General features: G+C 39.4%; 1 protein-coding gene across 1 annotated transcript in view; it reads left to right on the forward strand.

Moving 5' to 3' along the window:
* GREB1L (GREB1 like retinoic acid receptor coactivator) overlaps positions 1-24168 on the forward strand; it is a 235760-nt gene that overhangs the window by 162895 nt on the left and 48697 nt on the right. The window contains exons 10-17 of the mRNA XM_036322498.1: positions 1929-2045; positions 2612-2731; positions 3768-3905; positions 5538-5723; positions 10306-10632; positions 11671-11799; positions 12347-12481; positions 14789-14986. Coding sequence (XP_036178391.1) covers positions 1929-2045; positions 2612-2731; positions 3768-3905; positions 5538-5723; positions 10306-10632; positions 11671-11799; positions 12347-12481; positions 14789-14986 — 1350 coding nt within the window. The remainder of the gene's footprint in view (positions 1-1928; positions 2046-2611; positions 2732-3767; positions 3906-5537; positions 5724-10305; positions 10633-11670; positions 11800-12346; positions 12482-14788; positions 14987-24168) is intronic.

Genomic DNA, 24168 nt, shown 5'->3' on the forward strand with positions numbered 1-24168 from the left:
AAAAGGAAAGGGAAGAGCTAGCATAATGTGTGCAGGAACTTACAGCAGTTTGGACTTGTTAGAACCATAAAATGTAAAACTCAGGGAGTGGCAGAAGGTGAATAAGTGGTAGATAGGGGAAAGGTCACAGGAGACCAGACTAAGAAGCATGGATTTTACTCTGTAACTTAAGGAACAGAGTAGTGACATGGTTATATTTGAACCTGAGCTAGATCATTTTGACAGCCAAGAAAACAAGAGGTAGGAAAATTAGTTGGGGGTCGTTTCAGTAATCTAAGTGAGAAATGATGATGTCCTTAACCAGGGAAATAATAGGTTGGAGAGGAGGAGACAGATTGGACAACTACTCAGGAAGGAAAATCGTCAGGACTCGACTGATTAAAGTGAGGATGAAGCAAAAGGGGTCTTGGTTTACATCCATCTTTCTGGGCTAATGCTGGTGCCATTGCTTGAAACAATGAATACAGAAAAAGGGGCAGGTTCCCCAGGAGGAGATTGAAAGTTTGATTTTAGATATGTTGATTTTGAGATACCCATGAGGCATTCAAGTGAAGAGCTGTTCAACAGTCATTTAATTTATCACGGGGGCAATCAGAACTGATAGTATAATATCAAGTTGAGCCACCAATTTGTAATGAATATCACCAGAGTAAATAGTATCAGCTGAGGAGTAATGTAGGGTAAGGCAAGCTATGAACTAAGTATAGAATCCTAAAAGAATTCCAGTGTATCAGGAAAAGAAACAATTAGCAAGGTAGAAGAAGAATGAGAAGAAAACTTTCCAAGTTAGGCATCACAATTTATCCAGGTTAGATTATAGATTTGAATAAACTGAATCCAAATTTTTGCAGGATTAAAAACTTAAATTATGGATCTTGGCAGTAATCTCATGGCTGCTAAAACTATCAGAAGAAAGGCTGATGAACAACTTTATAATTCAAGAATTAGCCTAACAACTCTTGAACCTCCCAATCAATCTTAACATCATAAGAGAAAACCAGCCATTCTTTGCCCCTTGATGGAAGTATACAGCAGTACTTAAGAGTTAGGACTCTCTTAAAAGAAAATCAAACCCGAATCTGAGCAAGCCTCTATATCTAATGATTTGTTTATAAGAAATAGAGAAGATGTTAAGTGACACTATGGATATCCAATCAGCAAAATCCAAAAAATGAGAAATTCTGCAAGATTTTCAGCAATTAATTGTAAAAAAGAAAAAAGTGGAATCCGATATATTAAAAGTGTAAGGGACAGAACAACTACATTCAATGTGTGGATCTTTTTTGAATCCCAGTTTGAACAAACCAACTGTAAAAAAACCATTTGTAAGGTAATTGGGGAAATTTGTATACTGGTGGAATATTTGATATTAGGGAATTATTAATCATTGTTCATCTTAAATATAATAACATTACAGTTGTTTGTTAAGAGTTCTTTTCTTTTAGAAGCACATGTAGAAGTATTTATGGATGAAATGATATAAGAGAGTTTGCTTCAGAATAATCCAGAGCATGTATGTGTGTATGTGGAGTGAGGGGACGAGATAGAAAGTGTTGATGAGTGTTGAAGCTGGGTGTGGGTACACAGCTTATTATACTATTCTCCCTACTTTCATATATGTTTTAAATTTTCCATAATACAAAGTTTTTAAAAAAAAGTTTTCTCCTATCTACCATCTCCAAAGATTTCACTGAAAATGGTTCTAAAAGATCTCTTGGGGTCCTAGAAGATGATTTTTAGGTGATATTTCACTTTGCTGAATTTATTATTCTGATGGTTGTAATTGGCTGTATCTAACTGGGCTATCCTGTCAGTGGGATTCCTTTCAATCCTAGAGTGTGAGGTTTATCACATGGCTTCAGCATCATAGAAAACAGTGTCCTTCCTGCCCAGCCTCTACTCTGAGTGTCTACTCCTGTGAATTACAGATGCTGCCAATGGAAACAGTAGCCAAGGAGGGAAGAGCAGTACATCTAGCTCCACTCAAGCCCGCCCAGAGAATTACCCTTTGTCACCAAGACCTAGCTATGCATCAGGAGACCAAGGTATAATAGAGTTTTGAAATAATGCAACTTAATTACGGAAGAATAATTCAATGCTACGGAGTTTGGAATGATGAATTATCTGACAGTGTACTTTCAAATTTTTCTTAGCTTCTCATACACTGTTTTAAAATATTATGATTGGTGTAAGCAGAAATGATTAAATATCTTGGTGATTGTACAGAATAAGCACTTACCTAGGAAATAATGCTGAAACCTATGTATAAGGAAGTGTCTTGAAAAACCATGGACTTTCCTCTCTATTGTGACCCTGGGCAAATCTGAGCCTTCACCATCTACAAAATGAGTATAACAATATATGTGTCCTACAACCTCACAGGGATGTTGACAGAATGAAATGAAATAACCTGGGGAAAACTGTACATTGTAAAATAGCATACAGATGTTAGTGGTATTGTTAGTGTGACTTTTCCTAATTTTATCTTTACCTCTAGAAGAGTGACTTATGCTTTCTGAGTATAATCAGATTAAAGGTTCTATATTTCTCTAGCTTATTTCCTTTCTTCCACTGCTAAGGGTAGGGCTCATCTTTCTTTTTTTGCCTTCAGCTACCATGTTCACTTCTGGACCACCAAAGAAACGACACCGGGGATGGTACCCTGGGTCACCTGTCCCCCAACCTGGTTCAGTTGTACCTGTTCCTACAGTTCGCCCTCTTTCAAGAGCTGGTAAGATTTCAACAGATGATGGGTTTTAAGTTTTATTGAATTAGCAGAGTATCTCCTACTCATGTTCTTTCCCTGCACCCTTGAAGATAAATTTCCTTAACCAGCCATTGTGTCCAATATTATGTAAGGATATTGATAGTACCTAATATGTGTCCCCATCACATCTGCCTTCACTAGAAGCACATGTGTTATCAAAAACAGATCTTAATTCACCATCTGGTTTTGTTTTAGCCATTGTATTGATAAGCCATTCTTTTCTGCATAGGGCATGATGCTACCAACCCACCATCCTAAAGCACAAGTAAACTCGCTTTGCCAGCAGTGGTGGTAGATGTGTCCTTCAATGATCTGGTTCCTTATGTGACCCATACTTATTTCTGGCCTGGATGGTTCAGTCTGTGGCTAGGATCCTGAAAAACCAACTGGTTCTTCTTTAACCTAAGCTGTGGCCATACAGTGCTTATAGTTAGATGTTCAAATGCTCACCTACCTTGCCATACTAAACATAGACAAATGTAAATATAACAATTCTAAGACATAGATGTAGTTCTTTTAAAATTTAAGTTTGTTGAAATAAATAATTTTCAAGAACACAAAGAGATACAGCTATATACACAGGAATTGTGCCAATATGTTACTGCAGTTACCTATACGAAGTACTGATTAATGATGAGTTGATCTTCACACTTTTCTATACTTTTAAAATTTTTTTATAATGAGAAGATATTCCTTGATATTCTGCTGGGCAAAGATAAAATACAAAACAGAATCCGAAAGACTTCCTAAAAGGAAAAACTACCAAAAATGCTAAATAGTAGTTATCTCCAGATAATGTGATAATTATTAAATTTTTTCCTTTTGTTTTTCTCACTTCTAATTTTATACAATAAGCATGAATTACTTTAATGAAAAAAACAACAATAAACTATTAAACTTTTAAAACTTCCATGTTATAAGTATTAATACTACATTTACTTTAATTGTATTGCCTTTAGCTTTCATGTCTAATCCTTCTTGTCAAACTACTTTTTTCCAGAGTCCCTTCTATCTGCCCCAGTTCCACAGACCCCATTAACTGGAATTTTACAGCCTCGACCCATTCCTGCAGGGGAAACTGTAATTGTTCCTGAAAACCTGCTCAGTAACTCGGGCGTTAGACCAGTAATTCTGATAGGTAAGACAAAGGAATTTCAAACTGTCTGTGTCAGCTGGAATTTAGAAGTGCTTCTCCATTGCATTGTTTGTGCATTTATCCATGTGTTCATGAATATATTTATTTATCCAGTTATTGATTCTTTCAGCTTTTGTTGGTCAGCTCCATGCTATACTAAACGTGTGACTAGAAGTTGGGAATAAGGCAGTCTTTTGGCCCACAAGGAACACTGTGTAGTGAGGGAGTCTGTCATGTAAATGACAATTACAACACTCTATGATACTTGAGCTGGTAGAGGTTCACAACTCAGAACTGCAAGAGCTCAGAGGAAAGGGAGCTTAACTCTGTCTGGAGAAGGGTCTGAGAAGACTTCTCAAACGTAATGTTTCAGCTAGGTCCTGAAGGGTGGGCAAGAGTGGACAAGACAGGGAAGGGGACTTTTCAGTTAAAGGGAGACAAACCACAGAGAAAAGAAACAAGCTGAACCAGCTAATAGATCCCACTCAGGACAACCAAGAGCTCCCAGAGTTGTAGATTTGGACCATGTGGAAGCATCTGTGAATCAGTATCTTTAAGGAGTCTGAGTCTTTCCAAGCTGTCTGTAAGTGGAGGCATAGACATTTAGGGGTCCCTAGATTCTAAGACCAACTTAGTGCCTTTCACACCCACTCAAGAGTCCTCTCATTTGGGGGCTACCTAGACCAGAAGGAGACTGCTTACTTTACCTTTGGGACTTAACAGATAGGGTATTTAATCCCCCTCACGCATTTAGGGTATGTCTACGTGAAGTGCTATCCGTTCCTTGCCAGCTGGCTTGAGGCTACTGGCATGAATGGTTTTATTTCAAGTCCTGTACTTTATCATACTTCCCTATCCACTGATCCTAGACCCGTAGCCCCTGGGGGAAATCCCAGTTATTTAAATTCCATATATCAGTAAGTTCTTACTGAGCTTTTGAGTTGCATGCATAGTGTTATTAAGCCTTGGGGACCCTTTGGTGTCTGCCTTTTAGAAAAAGTCACAGAGGGACTGTCCTTCCAACTACACCACCAAAAACAGGGTATATATTTTAACATGTTTTTGTCCTATCTACTTCTAAGATAATTTGAGACTGTTTATTGACATTAGAAACAGAACATAAAAGTACCTAGGATAGCAAAAGGAGAGGAACCTCCAATGACCAGCGAATGGTGGAATATTTCTGTTGATCAATGAATTAAAATTTTTTCAAGAAAAGCCTCCTTAAGTGACACAGGTTATCATAGTTTGTTTCTTTTCTGACTTACCTGAAAAGAAACTTGATCAGGAATTTTATGGGGAAATATTTTTATCCTTGCTATTTTACAAAAGATACAGAGATATTTTGCAAATTCTCATCGATCCTTTATGGCAGATATTAACATCTCCTTTCTGTGGGAAACAGGGATAGTATAATTTTTTAGTATTTTGCTTCCTATTCATCTGGCTGAATGTAAGGGTAGGATTAGGAGCATCTGAGTGAATTCCCTAGGATTGATATACTTGAATGATTTGTCTGGTAGTCATTTCAGAGAGTAGAGGACTTTGTTAAGCATTTTTGATCCTAGTTGAGCCAGTGTATCTGATTGGATCTCAGAATGATTGAACTTTATTGACCTGCTTCTGTTGGGGCAGGCTATGGCACTTTACCCTATTTCTATGGAAATGTTGGTGACATTGTTGTGAGTCCTCTGCTGGTGAATTGCTACAAGATTCCACAGTTGGAAAACAAAGATATGGAACAGTTAGGGTTGACTGGCAGCCAGCTCCTGAGTGTGGAAAACATGATTCTTCTGACAATACAGTATCTTGTGCGGCTGGGTAAGTTATTTTCAAGAATCACTTGATGTTGACAATTTTTATTCTTTTTTGTGACATTCTCCACTTTCTCGCATTCTGCCTATCTCTTACTTTCCCTCTTTCACTTCTAACAATCTTTTCCTTCAATTCTCTGTGACTTCCCCTTTCCTCTGCTCCATTTCTTTCCTATTCATTTTACCCCCTTTCCACCACTTGCCTATTTCCTTTTTCTTTCTTCCCCATTTCTCTCAGATGTAGCATCCCCGGGTCTTTGCTTTGCTGGAGTCCTAGGAGAGGTAAATTGCTCCACCTAGTGTTCAGTCTCGTGATGGATCTGAAGTCTCCGAAGTATTTAATGACAGAACCTCAAAGGGCTGAGGCATGAGCACCCCTCCTTGGCCAAATGACCTTTCTGAAAGTGCAGCTACCATCTGGAATGCAAATGTAGCCATTGGAAATTATTTTTCAGTTTTCCATTTAGTCTTTTTATCTTGTTTATCCACTATTCCTACACCCATTTTTTTCTTCTTTAGCTATACCTCTTTGATGTAGTCCCATAATGCTTTTTTCCTTCTTTGAGGTAGTAACTAGACCACCTTAGAAGGCTCTTTAGGCTTTAGGGTAAGGGGGATACATAGGTCATGAACCCTTCACTTCCTCTATTTGATAATTCCTCTGAGCCCCACAGTGGGTGTATGCAGGTGCTTTGACAATACTATAGTGATTCAGCATCATTTACATTGCAATGTCCTTTATTTTGCAAACTGCAGTAGGCCATCTAACATGCAGCCTAATTATATACTCACACTAGGACTTCAAGCCACTGATTTACTTAGGAAGATGTTCAAGGTGTAAAATTACATCTAAAAATTTTTTATCTGCACTTTTGTGAATTATTTCATATTTTAAAATATTTTTGTGTTGAATAATAAACACTGGGCTCAATGGTGTTAAAAGAAAAAGAAAGCTTCAGCAGGCCAGATTTGGTCTTTGGGGTATCAGCTAGCATTCCTGACTGCAACTCTTGGTGCCCTGAGAGCTCAAAGACCTGCTTTAACCTGGGATCTGCTTTGACACGGGCTTTTGAAACTTGCAAGGCTTCAGATATCTCATGAGCCACTTTCATGATAAACCTAGGACTTGTAAATCATGCTTATTAGTGGGTAATAAAATTATAAAAACCACCTATGTCTGCAGCCCATTTGATATCATAATTTTAATTTGTATGTACAGACTTTAGACTGTATTCCAAGATTAAAATGAGCTTTAGATATACCCAGAATTGGTAAAACAAGGACAAATAGAGTAATGCTATTTTAACAAACCAAGGCAATCAGGAAAGCATTTTTTTCGGTCTTAATGATAGTTTAAAAATTGAAGTTAACCAAATGAACTAAATGGTCAAAACAAAAATGTCTTCCCTTAAATAACTAAAAGCTCCTGTCTTAAAAAAATAGGAAAATTTTCATTCAATTACATAAAACTCTTCTTCACCCTGCAGGATCAGTTCTCTCTAGCTTTTACTTACAGCCAATTAACTATATCTTTTAATGTGCAAGATGAATAACAATTTCTTTTTTTTTTTTAATCTAAATTGTGTATGTTGGGACATTGCTTCTTCTCAACAACTAACTCATCTGGAGTCACTGAAAAATATTTTTGCCTTCCGAAGTTTTGAAAAAGGGGGCAATAATATTTTCACATATGCTGTAGATTATAGATAGACATTTTGAAAAGTAAATCCAAATTTCTAAAAGCAAATCTAAAAATTTGATGGTTCAGTTACTTGGAGGTAACAGGAAGAAAAGCAAGATTCTTCAGAAGGAGCAGGCCTTTCCGCTACAGTCACTTTAAAAAAAAATCTCTGTTATTTCACAATCTGAAAATCGTTTGAAGTAGATAGTGAAACCAGCAAATCCAGAGATTCTGGGATGGCTGAGTCTGTTGGAACCTTGTCTTTTCCTATTGAAGTAGTTCTCTCTGAAAAGCCATCAGAACTGATGCCTGAGCTAAGCTGAGTTACTGGAGATCAGCACTTGAAGGAACAAATTCTATTATTAAATTTGTGAAAAGTAGAGGAAAGGCTCCTGCAATTGAGCTATAAAGGCTGAGGATGAAATAGTAGCAGGTGATTGGAAGCAAGGCATTTTAATTTAAGAAGTCTCTTACCTCATGAAACTTTTATACATTTTTCCATTTCTCAATTCCTAATAGTAATCCAGTCAAAACTCTATAAACGTGAGTTTTAAGGCCATGGAGAATGCTATGAACATGTTCAATGATTTTATTTTCCCAGAATGCCTTAATATTTGGATTTAATTATGCTGCCTAATTGAACATGTTAGTCACAGTTTGGAGTGAGTCTTATGGACACACCTATTAACCAGGCCTCTGAGCCTTCAGGGTGTCTACGAGAGGCAGTAGGGAAATCGGAGACAGTTTAAGCCATCATTTCTCTGGTATACTATAATCAACTTTACATTGCACTCTTTTTTCATTATATTCATAGGTATTATGTAAAAACACTTTCATGTATTGCCTCTATACCTAATTTTGAGGATACTGTCCACAGGAAAATGAAGTTTAATTCTTTTCACTCTCAATTTATATTTAGACAGATTCTCACTTTCCCCAGCTAGAGTATGCTGTCATCACCTAGTTATTCCCCAGGTTTCACTCCTTTCACAGTCAATGCAAACCTCTCCACTTTGAGCTCACTACCAACTGTGTACCTAGTGACCACTAACCGTGATGCTAATTTGATAAAGTAAATAAAGATTAGGTGATAAGAAGGCATCTACGTCCCCCTAGAAACTGATTGTGGAGGACAAAGGAAACAAGCACAATGTCAGCGTTGCAATTTTGTGGCCCTCTTTCCATGTATAGAAGAGAAAAATCTGTTAGGATTTCATCCTTCTACCTTCCTCTGGCCTCCACCCAATCCTGGAAAAACTATTTTCTCCAATTAAGATTGCTTATTTTTAAAATGTGTAATATTTTATTTAATTTTTCTACCCTAAAAGTATTACTAAACCTTCATTTTCTTACTTTCCCAGAGAAGATGGAAAGGTACTGGTAGGCCACTTCAACCTTTCACTCACTCACATTGCCTCCTTCCCCTACAGAAATCCAGTCCCTTATCCCTGTATTTTTTTCACAAGGACTATTAGCCCTGAGTTCTGAGACCATTGCCTGATCTCACAGACTCTAAGGCAGTGATGGCGAACCTTTTGAGCTCGGCGTGTCAGCATTTTGAAAAACCCTAACTTAACTCTGGTGCCGTGTCACATATAGAAATTTTTTGATATTTGCAACCATAGTAAAACAAAGACTTATATTTTTTATATTTATTTTATATATTTAAATGCCATTTAACAAAGAAAAATCAACCAAAAAAATGAGTTTGCGTGTCACCTCTGACACACGTGTCATAGGTTCGCCATCACTGCTCTAAGGAGTCTGTATCTGTTTACTAGAGCCTGAGTTTAAAACATCTACACAGAAAAAAGAAGAAAGAAAAAAAAAAAGACTGAATAGCAGAAGTGAGCGTAGTCTCATTGGTTTTAATTTAAACTAAATGTAGGAATTCATTTGTGTCATTTGGATGCCAAACATTGACTTGTTTATTTTGTCCTAAAGTCTGGTTGAGTTTCTAAAGAGAATAAGAGAAACAGAATCCCCCTAATTCCAGAGGCCACAGGTCACCCGTAGAAGCTTAGCCACAACCATGGTGGTGGAAAAGGCTGCCTGCCATAGTTAGCAACCCAGAATACTGAGGAATAACTAGGTGATGAGAGCATTTTCTATCTGAGGAAAGGGTGAGGCTGCCTAAATGTAAATTGGGAGTGAAAAGAATTAAAGTTTATTTTCCTGTAGACAGTATTCTCAAAATTAGGTATAGAGGCAATACATGAAAGTGTTTTTTACATAATACCTATGAATACAATGAGAAAGGAGTGAAACCTAAGGTTGATTATAGTATATCAATAGGTTAGCTTCTTACTTCATTAGTCATTAACCATTTACATAATGCCAACTTTCATAGGTTAGGCAGTATACCACTTTCAGTGACTATCTCCTAAGGCGTACAATAGAATTAATACTATGTCTGAGTACAACCTCTTTTAAAGATATCAAGATTAGAATAAAGGAGAACAAAACCCTGCATTAAAAAAAAATATTGAGGTAGCCCATCCAATGTGGTTGAACATCCATCCATGAACCAGGAAGTCATGGGTCGATTCCTTGTCAGGGCACCTGCCTAGGTTGAGGGCTCCAATCCCCAGTAGGGGGCGTGCAGGAGGCAGCCGATCGATGATTCTCTCTCATCATTGATGTTTCTATCTCTCTCTCCCTCACCCTTCCTGCCTCTGAAATCAATAAACTGTATAAAAAATATTGAGGTAGGCAGAGAAGAGAGATGGTAATTTCACAATGGAAAATGGTTGGCAGGGGCTCTATTCTTATGGCCACTACAGGAAAACGCTTATTTGACAGTTGGAGTAGGTATGGTGGGCTTAAAAGGATTGCACGTTCATGTCTGTCTGTCTTTTCTAGCTGTGATTTTTTTTAAAAAAAAAAATTCTAATTCTCTTCAATTTAGGTCCTGATCAGATACCTCTCAGGGAAGAATTTGAGCAAATTATGCTGAAAGCTATGCAGGAATTTACTCTGAGAGAGCGAGCCCTGCAGATGGGTGCTCAGTGTACACCTGTGTCGCCAGGCCAACTCCCCTGGCTGGCTAGATTAATTGCCAGCGTATCTCAAGACTTGGTTCATGTGATTGTGACCCAGAACTCTTTGGCAGAGGGCATTTCAGAGACATTGAGGACTCTCAGTGAAATGAGACACTATCAAAGGCTACCAGATTATGTGGTGGCAATTTGTGCATCGAAAATCAGAGGAAATGAATTTTGTGTGGTAGTATTAGGTGAGTAATTTTTTTGTTGTGATTTTTTTGTTTTAACCCACTCATTCAATCATCTGTCCATTTGAAAAATAGCTATTGGGTGTTTCAGGCATTCATGCAATTAATCTCTGATTAAGTGCTCCCACTTGGGTTCTTCCTCCTAATTTTAACTTCTCCTTTACTCAGATCAGATTTTTGTAGGCCTTAGTTTGGCTGGTGTCCCTGTCAGCTGGTGGTGGGGGCATTATTTCAAAGCATACCCGCGTAACAGATACCCTTGTCTCATGTAACTTCTCTTCTTAAAAAGTTTTGGAAATGTTATCACTCTAGCATGTGATAATGCCATGCCACAGGTGGCCTAAGTCAGTGAACCAGATTTGCCAGGAACTTAGCTCATGTGTTCACCTCCTCGCTGAAGAGTATATTTAATATTGTAATGTTGACTCTCGGTAAATGGTTCAGAAAGTTGTACATTACAAAATGTGTTTTTGTTTCCTATGCTGATTTTCTATCAGGTACCATCCTGAGTGGCCATTTGGACTAAATTTTGCTTTTCTTCTCTAGTGAGTGGCTCTCAGCTCTTCCTACCAAAGAGACCAAGCCCCCTCACTTTGACAAAACCTGCCTTCCCATCTCTCCATGATATATGTCTCTTTCAGAAAGTGTAATACATTAAGATTTTTTGTTATTATTTTTTAAATCAACTTAACAACATAAGTTTATATTTTAAGACAGATGTTCATCAGAACCATGTAAACACAATTTTTAAAGGTTTTTCCTCCCTAGTCTTTAAACACAGGCCTGGTATGTTTTCACAGTTAGAAACATAAGAAATGTCATTTTTTCTCTTTCTCACCTAACATCATATTATAAACATTTTATGTTTAGAATTGTCCTTTCAAATGCTGTGTAATTTTCCATCTTTTGATGTGCCGAAATTTCTTTAACCAAGTCCCTATCATTATATGCTTTAGTTGTTGCCAATTTTCGCTATCATAAATCATGTCCCAGGGAACATTTGTTCACTGGCACATCATCTTCTCTCTCTCTGTTCTGCAGGTCAGCATCAGTCCAGAGCTCTGGCAGAGAGCATGCTCACCACAAGTGAGTTTCTAAAAGAAATAAGTTATGAGCTCATCACAGGAAAGGTCAGTTTCCTGGCATCGCATTTCAAAACCACATCATTAGGTGAGTGGTCGTAGGATTCAGCAACATCACCAACCCTGGCTGTGTGATTTTCTGAATTTAAATCTTAGCCTGTCAAGGAGATAAGTGTAGGACTTAAGCTTGCCGGCTGAGCTCCCTTCATCCTCCCTTCATTTGGAATGGCTTTTCCTCAGTATTCTGTGCCTGTCGGGGGCTTGGGGGTACCAGAATGGGAGGCCTCAGCTCAGCCTCCGCTTTGCTATCTGACCTTGAGTGACAATTTCTCTCTCCAGATTTCGGGTTTTTAATGTCAAGTGGAGATACCATGATCCCATCCTGCCTGCTTTTAGTATTATGGAGGTCCAGAGAGATAGAGCATGTGAACGCGTATAAACTATAAGCATGATATAAAGGAGGGTGGCTCTGGCTAAGGAGACGCTGCTGCAGGGTTGGCCAAGTGTAACCTCGGATCTAAAAAGCTGGCTGCCTGACAACCTCGATGAGAACCTAGCTTAACTGCCCTACCTGGAGCCTGGTGAAAACACATCATTCCTTGCAATCTTCTTATCTCCGCTTTATTTTGTAATAGGCGATGACCTCGACAAGCTGCTAGAAAAAATGCAACAAAGAAGAGGAGACAGTGTTGTTACCCCTTTCAATGGTGACCTTCATGAATATGTGTCACCTCAGGAGGCTGCTGCTATGATTCCCACGCAAAACCTGGGTAATGTCACCTTGGACCAAAAGCAGGAACCAGCCCTCAGGCCAGACATTATAGAGACTAAGTCCTTCTGAGGGTTTTGAAGTCTCATCTTCACATCACAGACTGTACCAGGCTTTTCATCATTAACTACATGATAAATCTGGCTTGGGTTAAAAATGCCTTTCCGAGTGGTCTGGATCAAACACCTTGTTCTTAGTAAATATGTCCTAGAATTTAAATCAAAGCCAAACACTTTATTTTAAGCATTATCTCCTTTTTCCTGGAAAGATGCCTGGGTCCTTGGTGTACTTTCCTTAGCTCCACCAGCTGTGCCCAGAAAGCTATCGGTGTGCAGAGGCCTTCAAAGAACTGCTTGAAAGCGTCTAGACCGCAGTCTGTGCAGGGCTGGCTCTCCATCACCTTCGTTTACTCTCTGACATGTAAGACACATAATCAGGGATCACGAGGCCTTCCAGGCAGATGTAGCAGCGATAGCAAAACATCATCTGCCTTATCACAAACTCCCTGGGCGCAAAGGGGAATGGTGGGACCAGGGGTGAGGAGTTCAGTCATTAGATTGGATTCCTTTTGGTTCAGATTCATTCCCCCAATTGCCCGTGTGGTAGGGACATCATAGGAAAGGATGGGGGGCGGGGGGAAATAACGGGAGAAAACATAGATATAAAACAGATCCACAGAAGCTGCTGCTGACAGCCTTTTGACCTCCACTTGATAGGACTACATCATGTAGATATTAGGATCGCCACAGCAGTGAAAGTAGCATGGCTTAGCATCAGTTCAGCCATAAAAACAATGCAAATACAGGCAATACAATTTTTTTTTTTTTACTTCTAGACATTATTTGATAATCAGGTGATCATTGAGATGATCTAAAATGTATTTATACTGTTTTGAATTACTAACAAAGTTAGAATTTATAAATTCTCAGAGAACTTACAAATTCCTACATACATATCCTTGATTCTCTGTTTAAGAAACATTGCTTAAAGATATTGGTAGGTTTCTTCAAACTTCAAAATTTGCTATGTTAAATTTTTCAAAGTTATCCCATTACCTACGGAAGTCCCCACCCATTTAATCTGTGAAATGAAGGGGGGGAAATGACCTAGTGATCAGAAGACAGACTTACTTTGATTGGTAATCTTTGTGGGTCAGAAACTTTTGGGGCTACTATTAAAAGTGGCAGCTATGGGCTTTTCTAGTGGGTTCTCTCAGCCAGTAGGAGACCCGCCCACCTGTATAAACCTGCACTCACTGTCAGGATTCTGTGGTGGCTGAAGTATCAGGAAGGACTACCATCTTTGTGTTGACCGTGTTGCAGTTTGATTTTAGAGAGTATTAATTAGCACCAGTTAATTGGGGCCATTGTATGTGCCAGTGAGACTTCCACATGTGTTTCTGATAAAAAGTAGCCTTTTCAAGAAATACTGGATGTTGCCTGCTCAGACATTTAGCTGACTAAGCCTGTCTCATTGTGTCCGTGCATGCATGCACATATAAGAGAGATTGATTGCTTGGTTATAACTTGTAATAAAAAGCTACTGACATACTTAGAGTATCTGGGCAATGTTTTTCTAATGTGTCACCAATTGAATGGCCAGCTGGCTGTGTCATGAGTCTCTTCAGATAGTACAGGTGTCAGCACTGGAGTTGACCACAATCACCTAGATCTGCCAGGTCACAAGCACTGGCAAAGTTAAGTGTGAAAAAGGTGAAGGTGGTGTCTTCGTGACCTATGTTAGGCAGTCACTGGGAAGAGTATTTTAAATCATGTTGCAATGGGTTTGCTAGAGAGGAAATGTTTACTGTGGTGCCGCCCAGAAAAGCTCAGAGGAACTCAGCATTATTATGATTAGGACATTGCCTCCTTCGCTGAACGAGGGCACCTAACCTGAGCTGGTATTCCTAAAGAAAACTGGAAACTCTTTCCTCCCCTTTAAGAGATAAGTCCTGGCTCCAGCTGAGAGAATGTGGTCTGTACCCCACTTCCTCCCCATTTCTGGGTGGGGGAAGAGTGCTGAGTTAGTGATTTATGAAACAATTGATTTTAAAATAATACATTTGTAAAATTACCACATCCACTCTTGAACATGTCCTTTCAACCAAGTTTTCAGGGAAAATAGACAAATTTATTAAATGCAATAGAGTAAAAGTAGAAAGCGAGAGCTCTTCGTGATAGAGCATTATTTTACTGTGTGTGTGTGTGTGTGTGTGTGTGTGTGTGTGTGTGGTATGTCCCCATTATGGATTCACAGTGGCCATCACAGAAGTGAATTAATCTTCTTCCTATAACTTTTTTTATTTTAGATATAGATAATGAAACCTTCCAAATTTATCAACCACAGCTTACAGTTGCCAGAAAGCTCTTATCCCAGGTGTGTGCTATAGCAGACAGCGGCAGCCAGAGCCTGGACCTCGGCCACTTCAGCAAAGTGGACTTCATCATCATTGTCCCGCGATCAGAGGTTCTGGTGCAGCAAACTCTTCAACGGATTCGACAATCAGGTAAGACTGAACTTGCAAAGAGGACCCTACCTAGATTCAGCCGTACATGTCCTCTACCTCTTTACTTAATCCAGGTGTTTATAGGACAATTCCATCCTTTTTTACAGTAATTGTTACTTAAATTTATCTATAAGTTTTCCCTCAAAGTATTCTGGCCTTTTCCCTCCTTGGTCAAGGGTAAATTGAAGTACATGTTTTCCTGATACTGTGAAGTCCATGGTGGCATCAATGGACTAGATACTGGTCACTCATTTGTGAAGAGAAGTGTTCTCAAGGCAAGGATAGCCTTGCATGGGATGATGGGGTCTGTGCCTCCTGAACTCCTTCCATGGCTTGGATAGGCCGTATACCCCTCAGTGGATTCTTAGCAATGTAGCACACTACCAGCACATTTTCAACCCAGAGAGCAAAACACCATCCCCCATGTCAATAATGAGAAGCCTCAATGAAAAAATAGTTGGAATTTCTCCTAATGACTTTAAGGGAATAAGTGTAGGGGAAAATTATTTTCCCAGATAATATGAAAAGGCAGAGAGCAAAAATCTAGAAATCTATGGTAATATCTCTTTTAACCATAGAATTTGCTTAAAATGACAAGAAGCAGTAAAGAATTTAGAAAATTCTTGCCTTTGTAAACTCAGTTTGAAAAGGAAATTATAAATGTCACGTTGCTTCTGAGTACCTTAGCTGGGGGGCAACACACACACACACACACACACACACACACAGTTTTAGCTGGAGGATACATCTTTGCCACAGTAAAAAATATATATTTTTTCCAATATATTGAAAACAGGTAGGAGGCAGAAGAATTTAGAGGAGCTTAAAGTGTAGGTTGTATGTTTTGTGGCCTATCACACAGCTGCTCCTTAGACGTTAGTGTAGCTACAGATCACCTGGGCATCTTGTTAAAATGCAGATTCTCCCTCAGTGGGTCTGGGTGGATTCCAGATTCTGCTTTTTAACAAGCTCCCAGGAAATGCCAGTGCTGCACGTCCAAGGACCACACTTTAATTAGCACAGCCCTGTAGGAAATCTTTTGTTAGTTCCATGGGCCAAATGAACTGACAGTCGATTTTTCCCTCTATAACTGACACATGTAAAGTCCATGCCTTCTGGAGGCCTAACTGTGCCTCTAAAATTCTGAATGTCAAGTTACAAAATGACCTGTCGCCCTGTTACAAAACCTGTTGGATTGACTTATAGGTGATTAGCCAGAGAAGATCAAACACCTTCTCTAATAGCTCTCCCAGAAACCAGAGTGAGTTCTAGGCTCCCTCAGCTACTGGCCATTTCTGCATTTTCTTTCTGCCCCCCTCCATTGAGGGAAATGCATGGACTTCAGTCACACTACATAAGCATTGACCAGATGCTTTGCTTCTTATGGATTTTCCACTTCCATAACATGGAGGGAGTGCCTTCTCTTGTAGGTATTTTACTTGCACCAATTGGCATCTGTGGCCTTCCCGAGTCTGTGATCCGATATCCCAAATCGTGCTTGAGCAAACTCATCGCACCTGTTTCAAGTGGTGAGCTCATCCCTGGTCAGCAGTTGTGCTCTCTGTGAGCCTTTTCCCGAAATGACCTCTTGATGACCTGTGCTTTCACCTCTCTTGATAAATGCAAGACTCTAAATAAAACTGTGCAGTTTTGACAGATGAAGAAATTATATAGGTCCTTCCTTTTCCCTTTTCAATGCCTTCAGATTTTTCTAAAGTGAGTATTTTAAGATTATCCTTTCTCATAAAGGCACCGGAATTTGACTAGTTACCTAAGCTTGGAATTCAGAAAAAGCAATGTTATGCACAGATTTGAAAAATTCAAGGCAAAACATATTTTAAAAAGTATTCAAGTTTGACATTAGCATACATACTGAAATTTTTGCTGCCAAAACAATCACTTCTATATGTTTTTAAATAACTGTATTCATTTTTATTATAGAGAAACATAGTAGTAATAGCATTCTTTTTTTTAAGCTATCTTTTCACAAATTTTTATTTATTTTTAATTGATTTCAGAGAGGAAGGGAGAGGGACAGAAAGATAGAAACATCAATGATGAGAAAGAATCATTGATTGGCTGCCTCCTGCACACCCCCCAATGGGGACTGAGCCCAAAACCTGGGCATGTGCCCCTGACCGGAATCGAACCCGGGACCCTTCAGTCCACAGGCCAACGCTCTATCCACTGAGCCAAACTGGCTAGGGCAGTAATAGTATTCTTTATTTTGTTTTATTTTTTGTTTGTTTGTTTGTTTGTTTTTTAAATGTGTTCTATTGATTTTTTTACAGAGAAGAAGGGAGAGGTATAGAGAGCTAGAAACATCGATGAGAGAGAAACATCGATCAGCTGCCTCCTGCACACCCCAAACTGGGGATGTGCCTGCAACCAAGGTACATGCCCTTGACAGGAATCGAACCCGGGACCCTTCAGTCCGCAGGCCGACACTCTATCCACTGAGCCAAACCGGTTAGGGCTGTATTCTTTATTTTGAAAAATAAAAGCAAGTAGGAACATTTACATGTTTATAACCCCACCTTTCAAGAATAACCACTTGTTAAAATCTAGGTGTTCACAAATGACACAGTTGCTGGTGTTCCAGGCTTTCTTCTCTGCATGTGTCTGTTTTTTAGCTAACATTATATAGTTCACACATTTCCCCATGTCATTAAAAGCTTTTGTAAGTATCATTCTTTTTTTAAAATATATTTTTATTAATTTCAGAGAGGAAGAGAGAGATAGAAACATCAATGATGAGAGAGAATCATTGATCGGCTGCCTCCTATGTGACTCACACTGGGGATTGAGCCCACAACCCGGGCATGTGCCCTGACCGGGTATTGAACTGTGACCTCCTGGTTCATAGGTCGATGCCACACTGGCTGGGCTGTAAGTATCATCCTTAATGAATGTATAATATTCCACATCATACATAATACACCAAAATTTATTTGCTTTGATATTTTAATACCTTCATATTCTTGGAATACGCAACAATTGATAAGAGGAACAGGAAGGACCATAAGGATGTTAAGATGTAAGGAGAAATTATCTAGAGCAGAGTAAATAGTTAGCAAGAGATTATTCACTAAAACAACTCTTTAAAAAATCACAGATGCATACATAGGAAGGATTCTCAAGAAATCACCTGACTCAGTTTCCTCAAGTTTTGCCATGTGACTCAAAGAGAGCTTCAGTTGCCCAAGTTCACAGAGGGCAGTGGCTAACGTGGTGCCTCTCTGGGGCCTGGCAGCAGTAAGTGTTCAACTAATGCTTGAATGGAGACGAGAGTGAGGAAGAGGAGGGACAGGCAGGGGGAGAAACAGTGTTCAAGTACTCCGCTCTCTGGTTCCATTTGGCTTTCCCTAAAGGAAGCATTTCAGCAGCCAGCCTGCCAGGAAAAGCACAAGGCAGGGAGAGGCAGCCAGGGCACACAGAAAGGCCACGTCCTTGGCAGCCCTTGTGTGGCTGGAAGAAAAAGGTGAAAATAGAAACCATCACGTTGCTGCAGACCCAGCACTAAGGCAAAGCACTTGATACCTCAACTACATTCTAATTCAGGAAGGGAGGCAGGGAGGAAAAGAAAACGTTATGGAAAGAATTTAAGGAATTAAAGAAGAAATGAAATGTGTTAAAAAATTTGTAAGTTTGCCCAAAATGGACTTATAACTGCTGGAGTGATCAGTGTAGAAGTAGCAGTTTCATTTTATAAAATTGGATGTTGTGACATAATTCTTCTAATTCAGGAGACCCTGAATTCTATACATTAAGTATCCATGCATTACAAATGCAAGGCACTTTCAATTCAAGGTGGGTGGGATGAAAACAGGGAGTATTAGTGACTGTTCACACTTTCCACCATCCTGCTTTTAAAATGGTGTAGGTGGGAGCCCCAGGAATGGGAGTCACGGGCAGTATGCAGTCACGGAAGCTTTATCAGTTCAGGGGAATGATGCCAATTTGACACCTCATCACATGCCTGACTGTAAAAGAACCAGAGAGACATTTTCATCTGCTGATAGGTAGATACATTATTCTACCCAAATGGATGTAAAGAAATTTCAAGGTGGTAGTAGAGGTTAGAAGGGGAAGTGAAAAAATAGATGAAGGCATTTTCACATTCTAAAGTATATTTTCCTGGTCTCATTAACCTTATACCTCCTTGTCAGTCACCTAAAGTTTAAGCAGAAGAAAGGCAATATTTATTGGGAAGGGACAGAGGCGAGAGGATAGGGAGAAAGTACTAGGAAATCACTCTGTACAGAGGTCGATTCGGGAAACACCTGAGATTCCTTTGTACAAATATTACTGAACACATACCTGAGTTAGCATTCTTAAAGTCAGTTTCCAAATAAGTAGTTAGCCCAGTGCCCACGCCTGGTGTATAGAAGATGGCATCTGGCTCACAGTCTTCTCTGCCTCCCAACCTGCTTCCATCCAGAGGTACTTCCTTTTTTTTTTTTTTTTTTTAGTTCAGATAATGGATTTATTTTGCTTTTGTTGAGTGCAGACAAAATGCAAGCTTAAATGAGCTCTGCAGGTTATCCTCCTATATGTCTTTTAATTTCTCAATTGGAAAAAAAGAGTTTGTATCCTTGCATATTTTGCTAAGAAACCATGTAAATACTGTAATATTCATGGTCAACTCCAGGCAAAATATTTCAAGATGACAAAGTTTATCTTGGATGCTTTCTCAGCTCTCGTTTCTGTATTAGTGCCCTTAATTCTCTCTCTCCTTTCTTCTTTCCTACCCTGAACTTTCCTTCTCCCCACATTTCCAGAATCTGATTCTGCTCTTTAGCTATCCCCAACCACTCACAAAACACCCCGTGTGCTTTTCCTCTCAAGTCTTCCCAAGATCCAGAGGTACTTTCTATCCAGGTGGACAACTAGTCAATATCCTAGTTTCTCAGTACCGTACATTCCTCATCCTCAAGCACCTTTACCTGCACTCCTCCTCAGTTACCTGCTCTCTAGTCATATTCAGACCCTGCTGGACTCTGGAATCCTTAATTCTAATATCCCCAATGTCAGACCACAGACTCCTTTTCTACATACACCATGGGGGGGAAAAAATCAACCTTTCCGATTGGTTCTTTGGTTGGCTCTCTCTCCCATTCTCTACAGTGGCTATTGCAGACTCTGTCACTCGAAACTTCCAACTTAAACTTTCTCCTTTAGCAAATGATCAAGCCACCAACTTCTCTTCTCCCCCACCCCCAATAGAAGAAAACTTCAGATAACTGTATATACATCCATCTTTGCCCCCTCCCTCTTGATCAGTGAAAGAGCCGTCTTCCTCTATTTCAGCCTGATTCTCCCACCTTGTAAATGCCACTTCTCCTCGTGGCACTCACACTATTATTTCTCGTGTCATTACCACCTCCAACTTCTTTCTCCCCTGGGGCTCATCCCATCCATTTAAACCTGCCTCACTCTCTGGAAGACAAAACAAGCCTCTGTTAATCCTACCTAACTCTCCCGCTCATCCTTCACTAGTTAACTGCCAACCTTATTGAGTCGCCTGTTGTTAGTTATCTCCATTTCCTCACCTCCCAGTCGCTCCTCAACACCCTAGAAATGGGCCGCCACTTCCCACCCCTACCCTTATAGGACTCTCACCAATGTTACCAATGACCTTTTCATCCTTTTCTGGACTCCTTTTGAAAAAAATTTTATTGATTTCAGAGAGGGAGAGGGAGAGGGAGAGAGAGAGAGAGAGAGAGAGAGAGAGAGAGAGAGAGAGAGAGAGAGAGAGAGAGAGAGAGAGAGAATGAATGATGAAAGAGAATCATTGATTGAAAGAGAATCCTGCACACTCCCCACTGGGGATCGAGCCCACAACCTGGGCGTGTGTCCTGACCAGGAATCGAACCATGACCTCCTGTTTCATAGGTCTACGCTCAGCCACTAAACCATGCTGGCCGGGCCTTTTCTGAACTCTTGACAGCACAGGTGACCTCCACTCCTTCCCTGCAGTATCTTCAGCTTCTAAGATACTCTTTCTCTTCAACTAGGAAGTAAAAGACTCAGGAAACATCTCTGTCTTGTTTATGACACAGCAGACACTTAATATTTATTGAACTAAATTTTATATAACGTTTTGTTTAATTTAATTTAAAATCTATTTTAAAAGGAAAACATAGAAGTACTATTTAAGATTTGGTAGTCCTCTGGCAGAAACAAATTAAGTCTAAACCATGTTCTAGAAATCTACTTTGCCCACCTTAGATATGTATGTATCAGGTGTATCTGCCAGTCACACAGGCTTCTGAAGTGGTATCTGTGTGTTCAGAATGCCGTTCTGTGCAGGTCTAGCTGCTTCCCTCCTTGACCCAAACAAACAGCACAGGTACACACCTACACAGACAGGTCTCAGCAAACCAGACTAAGAACCCTCCCCCTGGGGGGAAAAAAAAAGAACCCTCCCCCACTGGAAAGACAGAAGGAGCCAGCTGAGCCACCAAAAGACAAAGGGTCCGCCAGTGCAATGGGCACAAAAAGTGATTAGCAGGAATTTTAACCAGCTATTTCAATTTCCAGGTATTTATTTGCTAAAGAGGGACTGCCAGGGTGAAGGAATGGCCATTGTTATCATAATACTTAAAAAGTTAGCATGCTCTAAAATTTAATATTTTCTTGATTTTGATATCCTTTTAAACATTAGAATATTTTTGCATACCATACCTTTGGAGAAATTAGTTCAATCCACAGAGAAGATGAACAGCTAAAACTGAAAGCAGTTTTATTTTTTCTTTAGGATATCTTCTTGATGATAAAAACAAGAAATTAAAATTATAAATAAAATTATTTATTAATAAAATGTCAAGGGATAGGAATGTACAAGTTAGAATGCATTGTTCTTTCCAAACAAATAGGCAGGGTCATGGAGCACTGAGGTGAGTACTGGAACACCTGAACATTTTGGATTTCTCTGAGACCCACTAGCTCCTTCTAGTGATGGGTTCTGGCCACTCATTCGGACTTTTGACCCTTATGAAAAGGCCTTTGAGACTGGTGCTCACAAGGTATTGTGGACTTGGTGTGTGTGTCCTTGTTTTCATTCCCTTCAAGGCCCCTAGATGGTTAAAACCTTGCTGTTCCTCTTTTCAAGTTTTGAGAGAAAGGGCCTCAGAGGACATGATGTTGTTTTTCTCTAATCCCACAAAGGGCTAGGGCTCAAGTGTTCCTGAAGTCCATCTGGCTTCTATAGCCCTCAGTAAAGAAAAAGGGGCACAAGTGGCTATACTCAAGCTGCTTGGAGTCCTTGGCTGTCCAAGAAAGTTTCTCTCCAGGGACCTTTCGAGTTGGTTATTTCTGAGGAAGATGCTCATGACTGGGGCACCACCTTATGTCCGCTCCACCGGTACAAAATAATCACCTTCAGGAACACGGTGATCCCCCACTGCTGTGGGCTCTAAAACTCAGTGAGTTGCAAAATGTCATAAAAGAAGAGTACTGTTCCCTTCTAAGTTTCCATTCATGTCAAAAGTAAGATTTAGTATCTGTTGGTGCTACCAGGTGGAAACTGCTGATCTCCAGTTCTTACTAAGTTGTAAAAATGTGACAGATTTGCTCATAATTTATTAGAATATAAACTTTTATTTAATCCTATAGAATCCTGATAAACAAATTATCAAGAAGACAGAAAGTGACCTTTCTCAGATAAGCTATTTCTCTCAGCATTTCTGACCATTTTCAGATTCCACACCTTTGTGCCTACTTTGAAAAACAAAACAAAACATAAAGACTAAACCAGAAACTAATGAAAAAGTTTATCTATATGGGGTGGAAGAGTTAGGCATGGATGACTATAACTTTTCATATAGTTTGACTTTTGATCTTTATAAAAGAGTTACATATTCAAAAATATTTCATTAAAATGATAGAGAAAAACTTAATATTCAATGCAAGCAGAAATAAATGAACCTAACTCCATATAAAATTGATAACCACACACTGAAAAGAATTAATTCAAGTGTTTTTGAATACAGTTTTCTTTTTTTTTTTTTTTAAATATATTTTTATTGATTTTTTACAGAGAGGAAGGGAGAGAGATAGAGAGTTAGAAATATCGATGAGAGAGAAACATAGATCAGCTGCCTCCTGCACATCTCCTACTGGGGATGTGCCCGCAACCCAGGTACATGCCCTTGACCGGAATCGAACCTGGGACCTTTCAGTCCGCAGGCCGACGCTCTATCCACTGAGCCAAACCGGTTTCGGCCAGTTTTCTTATTGTACAATCTCAATGTGATATATCCTAATGGCAAAAAGAATTGCAAATAAATCTTGAATTTTAATCATTATATTGTTGGAAGTGGTATTAATAATTTTAAAACTATTTGTGTATTTCATAGGATATAACAAATGCATAAATATTTTATTTTTATTTTTTAATTATATCTTTATTGTTCAGATTATTACATTTGTTCCTCTTTTTTCCCCCCATAACTCCCCTCCTCCCAGTTCCCGTCCCATTCTCCGCCCTCACTCCCCACCCACTGTCCTCATCCATAGGTGCACGATTTTTGTCTAGTCTCTTCCCGCATCTCCCACACCCCTTTCCCCGCCGAATAGTCAGTCCATTCCCTTTCTATGTCCCTGATTCTATTATGATCCCCAGATTATTTATTCACTTGATTCTTAGATTCACTTGTTGATAGATGCATATTTGTTGTTCATAATTTGTATCTTTACCTTTTTCTTCTTCCTCTTCTTAAAGGATACCTTTCAGCATTTCATATGATCCTGGTTTGGTGGTGATGAACTCCTTTAGCTTTTCCTTATCTGTGAAGCTCTTTATCTGACCTTCAGTTCTGAATGATAGCTGTGCTGGATAAAGTAATCTTGGTTGTAGGTTCTTGGTATTCATCACTTTGAATATTTCTTGCCACTCCCTTCTGGCCTGCATAGTTTCTGTTGAGAAATCAGCTGACAGTCGTATGGGTATTCCCTTGTAGGTAACTGGGTTTCTTTCTCTTGCTGCTTTTAGGATTCTCTCTTTGTCTTTTGCTCTTGGCATTTTAATTATGATGTGTCTTGGTGTGGTCCTCTTTGGGTTCCTTTTGTTTGGGGTTCTCTGCGCTTCCTGGACTTTCTTTCACCAGGTGGGGGAAGTTTTCTGTCATTATTTCTTCAAATAGGTTTTCAATATCTTGCTCTCTCTCATCTTCTGGCAC

Source organism: Myotis myotis, unplaced genomic scaffold (genome assembly GCF_014108235.1).
Source record: "Myotis myotis isolate mMyoMyo1 unplaced genomic scaffold, mMyoMyo1.p scaffold_m19_p_9, whole genome shotgun sequence".
In the NCBI taxonomy this organism is placed as follows: domain Eukaryota; kingdom Metazoa; phylum Chordata; class Mammalia; order Chiroptera; family Vespertilionidae; genus Myotis; species Myotis myotis.